The sequence below is a fragment of the Aptenodytes patagonicus genome, chromosome 7 (genome assembly GCF_965638725.1).
Source record: "Aptenodytes patagonicus chromosome 7, bAptPat1.pri.cur, whole genome shotgun sequence".
NCBI classification, from domain to species: Eukaryota; Metazoa; Chordata; class Aves; order Sphenisciformes; family Spheniscidae; genus Aptenodytes; species Aptenodytes patagonicus.
This window is the reverse complement of record NC_134955.1, coordinates 69922208-69935473: the sequence shown is the minus strand read 5'-3', so window position 1 is coordinate 69935473 and position 13266 is coordinate 69922208. Positions and strand designations below refer to the sequence as shown.

The window sequence follows — 13266 nt, the reverse complement described above, 5'->3', positions numbered from 1 at the left end:
CGATTTTTAGGGAAAAATTTCCTGAGCACCTTTTGCAGACCAATTGTCTCAGTACAAAAGTTTAGTGCAGGATTAAAATGCTACGAGCCCTGGAGACGTACCACGGCAAATACTCGTAGATACCCAGAGAAAATGAAATACAAATCAAGCAGGACTTTGCAATGCGTGAAGCCTTTAACGCAATCACATTTCCGAGACTGATTTTATGGCAAGTCATAATCAGGCACATGAAGCACCCCACAATCCTCAGGCTGGGGAGAGAGCCCTTATGTACTATTAAACAGTACTTATGTACTATTAAATTTGCAGACCTGCTCAATACCAGCAGAAGCACAGACACTCGAGAAACAGCCTTTGATACAGTTTGACAGAGCAGCATCCAAGAAACGGACGCGTTTCCTACATGTTCTAGTCTGGTCCCAAAGGGCAAGCGAGAGACTTGATTTCCAGCAGTCAAAGATCTCGGCAAAACGGGACGAATGGAGAAAAAATGCCAGAGGACGACTGAGCAGATGTGGTACGCTGCTGTTCCCCTGTGAAGCCCTTCTGGGAACGCGTTTCATTTTTGCTTCATGAAAAGGAGATTGATTACTACTTGCCTGAAGCTCCCTTTATCAGCTGAAGTTTTGCCAATAAATCTTCCATGCAGGAAACTCAAGCCCGCAGGATCAAGTTGCTCAGAAGTCATCAGCTTGTATTCTGACAAACTGAGGTTAAATGCTCTGTGCCCTTCACAAACCAAATTAAAGGCAGAGTAAGGAATGGTCTTTCTGCACATTCACGGAGAGCCAGCGTGACAGCCGTGCAATTCGAGGGGAAGCCAAAAACCAGACTGTCGTCCAAGGAACGGGTTGCTGGACCTGATCAGGCTAAAAGTCCCTTCTGCTTTCCAGTTACATGCCTGCTTGGCGTACGGCTTCCAAGAAGTCCAAAAAATAACTGCCCATTCCACCCGTTCAGGAATCCTGGTGGCAAGGGCATGTGTTTTATAAAGACAAGGCGGGAGCCTGAGTCAGAGGGGAGACGCCTCTGTCATCTCAGGCAGAAGAAGGAGCTGTGGCAAGGCTGATAATAAGGGCAGAAGGATCATGTCATTAATCACCTCTTGGGTATTGGGTAAGCCTGAACTGCTGGAACACAATGGGAAGCAAGTGACCGTGTAAGCAGTGAAACATCCAGAGCTCTTGTCTGTCTCAGCTGAAGCCCTTTTGTGCAGAACATTAACAGCATCCTGTGCCGAGCTGGAAAAAAACAAGCCTCTCAATTCCTGGCACCAGCATCCAAACCAGCTGTTCATTCCTCCTCTGACGCAAAAGAAGCCTTGCGAGACACCGGCGTAAATAAGCATGCCTGTTTCTTGCAAAGCAGAAGGAAGTCGGCTGTGCGCGTGGTGGACAAACACCTCCTGGACCTACACCAAGGAGATCCAGGCTGGAGGAAGAACTTCACCCCCTGCCCGTTCTAGCAGGCAGATCGCTGGGGTCGAAGGGGCTTTTCAGTGCACGCCAAAAGCACCAGGGTAGAAAATGCCAAAACTGCCAAAACTTGGATATAGCACTCCAATCCCAACCTCTTTGATCTGTCAAAGCCAACAAAACCACTTGCTCTCCTCTTGTGCTCTGGTGATTGTCCTCTTCTGAGACTGCTCTCAGCTCTGACCACCCCCTTGCTGTAACTTTCAGAGGTCCTTTCTCTCTGCCACAGGACCCTCACCCACTGGACAATCTTCTCACATGAACAGCTTGAAGCCCAAGACAAAAAAAATAACAGACAGCTACATGTGAAAAGGGAGTGCAGGAAACCTGACCTCTGCACCCACTCCAGCTTGAATAGCCTGACTGTTTTAGTAGGCTTCGTGGGAAAGGAATTTTAAGGAGATCTGAGGAACAGGGAGTTTTGCAAGCAGCTCCCTCCAAATGTCAAGAGAGCTTCAGGAGAAAGTGCAAACTCATTTGAAATTCAGCAAGCAGGCAATAAGAAGGTATGTGAGCCAACTGGAGGTAGAAGAAGGTCCTTAAAAGCCAGCGAAAGATCTGCAGCTCAAGGACGGATTGTAAAGGACCACGAAAGCAAAGACAAGGAGTGTTTGCTTCACGTGAACCAGGAGAACGTGCCAGCACACAACGCAGAGATGGGGAGACTGCTGACCCTCCAGAATACAAGAGCTGTCCTGCTCCCTGACGGCATCACTGATGGATGCCAGAAGAGTGTCACAACAACAGATGAGAGGCCAGAACGAGACTTCGCTGTGTGAACAGACAGGAATGGCTGCGTGTCTTAGTGATGTTACAGAAGAAGGATCTGCGGATCTGCCCAGACCCGAGTCCCTCTCTCAGTACCCCTCCTTCTGTTGAAAAGCTGAGTCTAATCCATTTCTAACCAAGCCGCTGTGTTCAAGGCTAAGTTCAGGTTCAGGCAGATCCAGTAACCTATCACTTTTTAAAGCTGAGCATACATTCAAGAACAATCAAATGAATTAAGCAAGCCATGAAAGTGCTGCCAAGCAGCTCCTTGACTATTAGGTTCAACAGAATAAGCAAAACCAGTGTTGAAATAGTCTCAGTTAAATATTTCCTGCTTCACACCCCTCTCGTTTTCAAACACACGTAAAACAATTGCCTTTTATTGCTGAAAGAAGTGCATAAGAGAAGGACATTTCCATTGCTAAACCTCGTATCAAAAAGGGATGAAAGCTCTAGTAGAAGTTAATACTTGTCCCAAATTTCAAGAGTATAGTCATTAATTCCCCCTTTTAATATGTGTATAACAGCAAACCATCAAGCCGTTTCAAGGCGGACAGTGAAGTCTGCCCAAGGGAGCAATGCTAGGCTGGCTGCATTACGCTGCATTCCCCCCGGCCTCCTAAAGCCGGTAATGCACCTCCAGCACCAAGCCCACAGCCACCACGTCCCAGACCCCGGCTTCTTCGTTTCCTGACCTCAGCTGGTGAGAAATGTCCGACACCCACCGCGTTTCCCTGCTCTTCAGCTGTGGCGGGAGTAATCCATAAACCGCTCCTACTCATCTTCTGAGACTACTGCAATATTTGCACTAAATCTTTAGAGATCTTGGGATGACAGATGTAAATAATATTTATCCTGTACTAAAGGCATTTTCTGCCAAGACATATATCAATAATTTACAGACTTACAATTAGCCTGCAAGTCAGTACAGTGAAGATCAGTAAAATAAGCACTTAACAATATAATGAAGGTGACAATACTAAATTTACTATGCATCAATTAGTCTTTTTAATCTCTGTTACAGCCATTTATTATTAAAGAAATATGGAGCTGCAATGACACAGATGTGAAACCAAGTCACCCATTGAAGACACTAAACCCCAAGGTTATGTTACCATAGACGGCACTAGCAAGGTCAGAAATAAAAGTTTGAAATGATTGTGCATTTAGAAACAGGCATGTGTGCATCAAAATATCAGTTTATTGCTTTTCCTTATTGTCTGTGTAACGTTTAAAGAGGGATTCTGTTTTACTCATCGTGGACCTCTGTATAGATGAGGACCTGCACAGCACAATTCACTTGCAGCCACACGCAACCACCACAACTGAATCTGTTGGCTGCAGACATCCTCCAGACTGAACTCTGAGCCCAGACCGTCTGAGATGTTCATAGGGCTGCACTGAACTATTAATACCTGTCTGCTATCACCTTACATGCCAGAAGTCAGAGGCACCTTTTGGATATTCTCCTACTATGCCGCAGAAGAAACAATAGTTGAAACCAGAGAGGGGGTTATCCGCCACGCTCCCATAACGCTTAGCAGAGCAATCCAGCTACATCTGAAACAGCTCTCTGCTATCTCATGTGAAAGCTGAGGTGACAAGGCTTCTTCCCCCCTGAAAGAAGACAGTGGCTACTCACTTGCAAATGCCCTAATGAGTTGTTTAAAGAGTGGTCAAAACCTTTAAAGAAGCAGTTGCGTTACTTCTAGACGCGGGGAAAATCCTTGGAAGTAGAAAGAAAATTCACATCGAAGTATTGCTGAGTGTTGTCAGGTGAATAGCAGCTTTACTCTTCTCTAGGCTGAACTCGCTGCACTGCTCCATCTATTTCACAGGGGCACAGCGAAGTTTAATTAGCTCCTTTTGAGATCTTTTAGGATTTCTGGATGGAAAGCGTTAGGAGTGCCCACAGTATACAACAAATGGGGTCGGCGTTAAGAAGTGGCGAGCAGGAATACTAATTCTGAGCAACGTGTGGCCATGTGAATACTTATGACATGGCTCATTTCTGAGCTGGAATGAGCACTCCGGACAGAGTGCCACACTGAACATGGGAAAAACCCCAACTGTTTTTCCAGAAGAATGCTCAACTTGATAAGATTGTGTTTAAACTCTGCAAAGTTAGGTCACAGAAAATAAAGCGGGATAAGAAAGAGCAACCAAAAAACCCACCCCAAATCCCAAACCAAGTCTCCTTTCTGTACATAAAGGCAAAATAAAAGGTGAAAAAATATAGAAAAACTATTTAATGACTATGAGCTTTACACAACTCCTAACCAAATGAGCAGAATCAAACAAGAAGTCACGTCCCTGACAACTCACTGGCAGAACACAAACTCCGTGGCTGAACGAACAACCAGAAAACCTGCATCCCAAACATTTTGGCTGCAACGCTGAAGACGCGTTTCAGAAACCTGTTCTTCAAAGTTTTAACATTTCATTTGTAACACCACTTTCCTTTTTGGACAAATACTTGCAATTTAAATTGTACAACTTTGCTTTGAGAAAGTTATGAGATTTAGCAATGCAGTCTGAATAGGGTAAGGTAACGATCAACTTGTTGCAATCATTTCAAGAAAATCCACTTGACTCAGTAACGAAAACAGCTTAGTCTTGTGTAATCAGGTCTAAGCACAGCCACAGCACACATTTTGTTTGTCAATTCTTGCGCTTGAGGGATGGCGATATACCTACCAAACTACAGTTCTGCTGAGCAATGAATTTAATTTTTCATGCGTTGTTGGCCAGCATACCTGAACTTTACTCGCTAATCCATTTCCCATAAGACGCCCACAGACATGCCAAACCTCTAATGCAGTTTAAAAATCTATTTTAGAGCTGCCGGAGAAGTTTTTATCGCTTGCCGCAGAAGCTCATGCTGGCCTCGGTTCCACAACAGACAGAGAAACCCCGTACACAGCGGAGAACCCAGGAGCCCTGAACAATGAACTTTGCATTACTGAGCAACAAGAGAGGTACAGCTTTCGGTACACCTATTGCTAGCGCCAGAAGCTTAAAAGGCTCATAGCGATCTCACCACCATTGCTGCTATCAGGAAAAGAAGTATTATTAGGTAGTTTAGGGTTTAAAATTATATCGCCAGTCCAAAGCTCTTATACATATCTAATTTTAATGAACGGTAGCATCAAATCCACAGGGCAACTTTGAAAGTCTCTCTCCCCCGCCCCAGCCTAACCATGCACAGAGCATCAAGGCTGCAAAAAGATTACCATTACTCCATACATAATGTAGTCAATACAGAAAACCCCGGAATTCCTATAGAAACTAATCCTAAAACATCCCCCCAGGGGTTTTCCAGTAAGCGTGACACAGAAAGGATGCTATTGGGGTGATGCGCTGTACATGTTTTACAGGCTACTTTATCACTTATTCAAGGCTTTTCCCCTCTGATTAACGGGGTCACTCTACAGCTACACAGACTAAAGCACACACGTGCCTACGCAGATGTGGCAAGGTAAGATGGGAGCTTCCACTATATGAACAGTCCTCTTAACAAACAGGTAACTGAGGGCCGTCAAGGAAAGTGTGCACAAACGCATTAAAACTGGCTTGGCCGTGTTTACACGTGCTGCCATCCCGTCTAACACAAATGAAATGACAAACGTCCACGGATTTTGCAAGAGGTAAGAAGAATCCCAGCTCTATGGACTCCCCTTGCTCCAAATATGCGGATGCATGAAAACACCGTAAAAAACCTTCCCATTTCTAAGCCGCTGATACAGACCCATTTTAGACAGGCATTTCTGCTCTAAACAAATTACACTGATTGTACTTTTTGCTGTTTCTCTACTCCTCTCACTCTTAAAACTCTGTGGTTTGATTACTGTGGATGACCATTACAAACTTGCAAAGTGTTAGTATTCTCTGGGCAGGGTCTCTCAGAAAGAAACTCTGCTTACATTCCTAAGCCCCGTTTGTTTCAGCCTCTATGCCCTGCTCTAGTAAAACTTAGATAAAACCACACTTACTTCATCTCTGTAAAGAGGACTTGTATAATACATGATATCCATCGCGCTGCTGTTCAGCATATCCCTTAAACCTCGTACTTTATCTGGAGTAATGGAGTCCACGGTGTCTGGGGGGGGGAAGAAAAAAGAGAGACTTGAGTTACATGCAGGAGACTGATAAAATCCAAACAAGGCACAGGCAGAGAACACGGCGTGAAACTTCTGGGGACAATTTTGCAGACTGCAGTTACCGGAACAGCAGAAGAACCAAGTAATGTACCTCCATCGAGGGTAAGCTTTGATCTCCATTCAACCGGAAGAAATTCAACATGCGTTGCAAGATTGGAAAAATACTTTTCTTCTATTTTTCTTGCAGTATCTCGCATCCTATAGAAAAGAAAAAAAGAACATGTTCCTGTTAAGACTACTATTGGTACTCATCAAATAAAGCCAACGCACCCAGCAACAACACATTGCTTGCATTGCTACTTTTCAAGCATGCAATGCATGCTTACTAACACAGGCAATTACCTCACCTCAGGCTTTATAACAAAAGTACTTAAATTCTCATACAATGAAAAGTTCTGCGCATTACATGCTCAAAAAAAAGAAGAGTTTAAAAAACTTTAAATGTGTTATACTATGGGCTGAACATAAACCACCTAAATTCAACTGAAAGATATCCGTTAACTCTCATGGGCTTGGGGTAGAATGTGATCTGAAAATTAAGAACTTTACCACTGCCTTGAAATCCTGAATCCACTGAAATCAACCACTTAGACCAGTATGTAAGGAAGACAATTCAGTGCTTTTAAACACAAAGAAAACTATTAAAAATATTGCTTGAAAAGTCAGAATTTTATTTTAATTTCACATATCAAATTGGAAGGCTTGAGAGCTCTCAGAGTAAGAAATAGGTCCATTTATTAGCATTTCAACTTGCAGTAGCAGACGGACAGGCTAACTGTCCTTCTAAAAGGCTTTTCATTTTTAAAGCATATCTGAACATGAACATTGATGCACCTCTCTCAAGGGATGTGAGAAACTTAAAATACCTAAACCCCAAAGCATATCCGACCCTCTCTGTTGTTTGGGGGGAAAAAGGGGAATAATGGTATGTTATATTCTTTTAAAAATGCTTTTTTACTTGTGTTGTGTGAAAGACCCATCAGTAAAAAAAGAAAACCAGCATGAAAGTATACAAGATAGTAAAATATCCATGCATTCTATCAAAAACATTCAGCAACCAAACTGAGAAAGTGTCGTGTTTTCCTTTCTTCCCTTTACATGAATCTTGGCTCCCAATGGTATTAGCATTTTTGAAGACGAGCACGACAAACTGAATCCGACCAAGGGGCAGCAGTGCTGGGTTTCCAGTAGCTGGTTCCCAGTTCCAAGCATCAGAGGGTTTTTTATTTCTGAGGTAAAGCCCAGAGTTTCAACATGGGTTTTTTGTCCTATTTTCAAAGCAAACCCCTTTTAATCATAGAATCATAGAATCACAGAATAGTTTGGGTTGGAAGGGACCTTTTAAAGACCGTCTAGTCCAACCCCCTGGCACTGAGCAGGGACATCTTCAACTAGATCAGGGTGCTCAGAGCCCCGTCCAGCCTGACCTGGAATGTCTCCAGGGATGGGGCATCCACCACCTCTCTGGGCAACCTGGGCCAGGGCTTCACCACCCTCAGCGTAAACAATTTCTCCCTTATATCTAGTCTGAATCTACCCCCCTTTAGTTTCAAGCCATTCCCCCTTGGCCTGTCGCAACAGGCCCTGCTAAAAAGTCTGTCCCCATCTTTTTTATAAGCCCCCTTGAAGTACTGAAAGGCTGCAATCAGGTCTCCCCGGAGCCTTCTCTTCTCCAGGCTGAACAACCCCAACTCTCTCAGCCTTTCCTCACAGGAGAGGTGTTCCACCCCCCTGAGCATTTTCGTGGCCCTCCTCTGGACCCGCTCCAACAGGTCCGTGTCTTTAATGATTGCTACAACCACAGGCGTGACGACATTAATCTCCCATCTGTACTTCTACCAGTCCAAATGCTGTTTAGTAAGTTTACCCCCTAGCTGAGACACTTTCCTTGAATATATTAATGCTCCTCTGTTCTCCTTCAATAGAAATGAGCCAGTTTAGCCTAAATCACTCCCAACACCTGAGACAGTAATCGCTTAAGCTGCTCCATTTGATGAGCAAAAACCACTGCACCGGCATGGCGATCCCCTATAGACAACTCCGCCAAACTCCTGTCTTGAGTTTCAGCCCCCTTTAAAACCGAGCCAGCAGTACACAGCAGGTAGCTGCAAGACGAAGTCAGGAGCTGCCCAAATCTCCTCCACGAGCTTGCCACTAGTGGTGAGGACCCAGGTAAAAAGGAAAAAGTATTGACAGAATTTGTTCTTAATCTCCCAGCGTAGCTGGCGCGCCGTCAGGACGCAGCTCGCTAGCGGGATTTAGGCTGAAGGCAGATGTGTCCGGTGGAACAAACACGGAGATGAATTTCAGCCATCACCTTCAGCTCCCGAGGGCTGCAGAGAGATGTCACGGTGGCTTTGGACAAAATGCCTTCTACGTTTTTCCTTCAGCCTTATCAGCTGCACAGCAAGAGAGAAACACACTTCCCTGAGGAAGGGGTATGAAAGCCAATGCCTTGCAAAAACGTTTTCTACGAAGATAATTAATTCTTCTTCTTTATCCTGTTTTTCCCAGGGAAGGAGAAAGCACATTATGCTCGTAAAAAAGCAGATCATCGATGTACCAAATTTTTGAAGCAGGCAGTCAAAACACTTTTCCGTAAGTGACGACACCTACTTTCTGACGAAGGAAAGCAAAGGAAAGGAAGAAAGAGGAGCATCCTTTACAACGCTTTCTTCCGAAGCGGTTACCGATGGCCTGACCAAACAGCCAAAGAAATGCAACTAACCAGCACCTCTATTTTTAAAGCCTGGTTTGACTGCGCTCCTAATCTCCTAGTCTCTAGTCCAACGAGATGGCAAAGGTTTAAGTAAAGCAGAATGTCCTTCCCATGATGGGGGGGGGGGATCATGGGATCATGGTCAGCAAGAGGATCTGCTTAAATCGGGCTTGATTTAAGGCCCGAACTGACCTAGCCTTGCAAAGCGCAAAACAACCCTCCCCACCCCCCCCCCAGGCAACACACCTCTAAGGACACTGTCACACACCTCTAAGGACATTTGAGAGCCCAACTTCAGCCGCACGGAATTTCTAGATTATCAAGAAGATAAAAATTCAGTAAATACATTAAACATTCCTGGTGGCCCTGAGTAACCAAAACAAAAGAGAAACACAACTGTCTGAACAAAATCGGATGATTACTAGCACAAGGAAAAGCAGGGACCTAAAATCTAAATGAATATTCTTTGGAAATGCTAACAGTTCTTTGGTATTGTCGAGTCGGCTTAACTTTCTCTGCATGAAGGAGGACGGTGGCCAGCTAAGATGAATTCAGGAACAGTAAGTTTAGCGGGAACCCAGCCAAGCAGCAATCTAAAGCTGCTAGGCTTAAAAGCAGTAAAAGCATAGAAATGCCTTATGAATAAAGCACAGAATTCTACGCAGCAACAATTACTTTAAGTGAAGGAACGGGTAAATAACCTGGTCCTAATAGTGCAGGAAAACACATCCGAACCATTTACACATCAGTAGCAGCTGTAAACATTAAGAAGAAAGAGCTATTAGAGCTACTGAAATCCCCATCTTCAAACACGACAGCTACAGGGTTTCTTCCCGTTCGAAAGGGAACAGGGAAAGTCTCACTCAAGCTATTCACAGGCAAACTGACACAGAGGATTTTTTTTAACTAAAAGTCTCCTTTCTAAAGCTAGATATACGAGTCTGGAAAAAACAGCGCAGCCTAGCAATTCTGCCAAAGCTTCTGGGAAAAGCTTCAAGCCTCCCCTCCTAAAAGCTGTGCCAGCTTTGTGTCCTGATCCAAAATTTTGTGAAATGCAAAACCTAATTTTACTCGGATCTGGAGGATTCCCCCCCCACGTCAGCTGAGGCTGTCCAGACACGGTCCAGCCTCCGGCAGAACAGTCCCAAACTTCTGCTAGAACGGATTATGGACAAACATTCAAAAGCACTCGGCTACATCAGAAAACCAAAACCCAACTCTGCGTGCGTCTTCCTTATGCCTGGCAAAATAACCTTCCGGTAGAAATGCACAAAAAGGTCTGTTTCAACAAGATTTGTGTTAACCGCCGCTTCACCGACGTGAGATCAAGTAAGCAGCAGTTGCATTTCTCAGTGTTTCAGGCGTGCTCCTCCGCTACGATGCGCTGCGTTGCACACTAACCTTACGAAGCTGGTTAACGCTACAAACTGCTGACTGGAGTTTTGCAGATTACAAACTATGTAGTTACGAAAACATTTAATTTTTTTTTGCCTTCCACTGAACTTTCTGAGGCAATCCAGTCCAGTGTTACTAGCCAAATACTGTCAGAGCTGCAATTACTCTCTCTCTCTCATTATTTTACAGCGGCAATGTCACACCAGTCTCCTGATCACGAGAATCACAGAGGCATTAAAACACACCAGCAGAACAATTCCCGATGCAACACATCTCATTTACAGCTAATGGCACTAGACAACATCTCCCACCGATTTTGATCAACAATTTTGTATTATAAAGGCTAATAAAAATTGTGGTGTAATTGCCAAGCGATGTGGCTACGCTCACATGCAAAACCCCAGAATACATACCTGCTATACATATGCTTATCTGTTCTGCTATAAAGTCTTTTTTTCTTCTTCTGGCTTTTTAAAAATAAATATTTTGAGCTATTTTATTAGACGGCAAGTCGCTCTACTCACTTGCTAAATTGACACCAACTGAAGTAATAAATCCTCATTTAAACAGGCAGAGAATTCTTCTCCTTTCCAATACAAATGGATGTTGAAATATTGACCCCAGAGCAACAATTACTTAAATCTATACATCAAAACACATGGTAACAACTAAAATTTATTATTTTTCTAAGGAAAAAAAAAAAAAATCACTCGGGTGCAGATGCAACGCATACCTTAGAAAGCATTTTGACATATTGCTATTTTCCATGCAAGAAGTAATGGCCTGAAAATAGATACTTTGAGACTCACCATAAATAAAATGTGCTTGGCTGCCTTTCCCTGATTAAAATAATAAATAATAAAACCATATTTTCACAGGTATACATCCTTGCTTAAGCAAGTATATTCCAGAGATCTATTAACATATTTACGATTATTGCTGTGTTAGGTTACTAATTTCACTCTCGTGGAACATTCACAAATACTACATTAAAAACTGGAGAGCTACAAACAAGTTAGCTTCAGCTAGTTCACAAATTTTATAAAATGACCTTGATAGCTGGTGACAGAGCAAAATGCCTGAAGGCTTGAAGATGTTACTCATTTTATTCCCAAGTCATCTTTGCCGACTCTCTTCAGTCAGATGATCCATAGCCAAGAAAAAGGGAATGGTCTTTAATTTAAAAAGCATTACACCAGCCAACTTCTTACTCTGAACCCTTGATTTAAGAGGTAGGGCAACGGGACGTCCCCACAAAAAAACCCCTAAACTCTCGCTACTGCCTGCAAAACCGTGTGGACCCGTTCCCGGTTTTTGGTCACACAACTGGTAAATTATGCTCTAAAGCATTCCCCGACCGCTTTCACCACGCTGGAGTTCCCTCAAACGGAGGGCAGCGCTCGCTGCCTCCTTGAGGAAATAATACCCCGAGTTACTGAGGAAACTCAGGGCTGGCTTCAGCTAAATTTGGTGAGTTGAAGCGAGAGTAGTGGGCATGAATAATAAAAAGTGAGATCTGCTCAAGCCGGAAGACATGAAAGGGAGGATGTTTTCAAAAGCTTAGCTGCACTGCAGAAAGGCAAACTCAAGTCTTACTCCAGGCAGATTTCAAAGAGCAGCTGCAAGACACAAGTCATCTTCTGCCGCTGTTCTTCAGGGACTCATCTGCTCTCAGACCAGAACACGTTAAGACCGCTGCTCTGGGACATGTGCAGGCTCATTTTACTTCCGAAGAAAGACGGAAATTCTAGGATGCAACCAAAGAGAGCACGATCGTGACTCACACTTCATCCTTTTCAAGTATAATAGGACCCTGCGTGATCAAAGGAACTCAAGCTGCTCGGTTAGTCGATCACGGGATCCCTGAGACAAGCCTGCGGAGATCCAGGTGCTCCAAGCGCGAGCGCCTCCCTCCCCAGCACTGCTTTCCAAACGGTGGCAAGCTTGCCCCTTAGCGAGATGCTGGCTTTGGCACAAAGCAGATTAGGCATTCCCTGTCCCCGTTGTCATCCCCTGCCTCCTCGCCACCCACTCCCATCTTCCAGATGGGGTTCATCTTCCAGATGGGGTTCCAGTTTTTTGGACCAACTGCAGTGATCCCGTTTTCAATGGGGACCAGACAGACAGTCGTGCTGGTGCGGGCAGGGAAGGGGCAGCGCCGGGCAGAAAGGAGGGCTGGGGGGAGGACGGGAACGAGAACGGATCTAGAGATACATCTAAGTCGCAAACAGGCTGTTACAGCTCCCGTCCAATATGCAGTCATGTGTTAGATAAATTAACAAATGTACACAAAACAAGCTCTTATGGAAGTATTTAATGCCCTAACTATCACCTTTTCCCCCTTGGGCTGAGCTTCTCATTTAGCTTGCAAGACAAGCGCGAGTTGAAACCCGTAAGACAATTTTTACCATTTGCATACTTAATTTCAGAAGAACGTGCAATTATTACCAGCACCGAAGAACGGAAAACAAGCACGTAAGATGTATTTAATGCAATGTAAGCATTCAAATGGAAAATAAGCAAAACTACCAAATATCTGAAAAGTGAAAAAATTATAGGAGAAATTTTACAGGAAATCTTGATATAAAATTCCAGCAGTGCCTATTTAATGTGCTGAAAGGCCTCTTCAGCAGAGGCTCTGCACTCTGTAAGGGCTTGCATACCACTGGAAATTTACCAAAATAGCTATTTTGAAGTAATTATTATAATGATAATCCACAATTAAAATGCTTTTTAATGGGACTTGCAA

General features: G+C 44.0%; 1 protein-coding gene across 3 annotated transcripts in view; it reads right to left on the bottom strand.

Moving 5' to 3' along the window:
• The window catches only part of DDHD1 (DDHD domain containing 1), a 69830-nt gene that overhangs the window by 18240 nt on the left and 38324 nt on the right, over nt 1-13266 (bottom strand). For all 3 annotated transcript variants that reach the window (XM_076345736.1, XM_076345738.1, XM_076345737.1), the window contains 2 exons: nt 6495-6601; nt 6236-6342 (listed from right to left, as the gene is read on the bottom strand). In XM_076345736.1, the coding sequence (XP_076201851.1) occupies nt 6236-6342; nt 6495-6601 (214 nt within the window). The remainder of the gene's footprint in view (nt 1-6235; nt 6343-6494; nt 6602-13266) is intronic.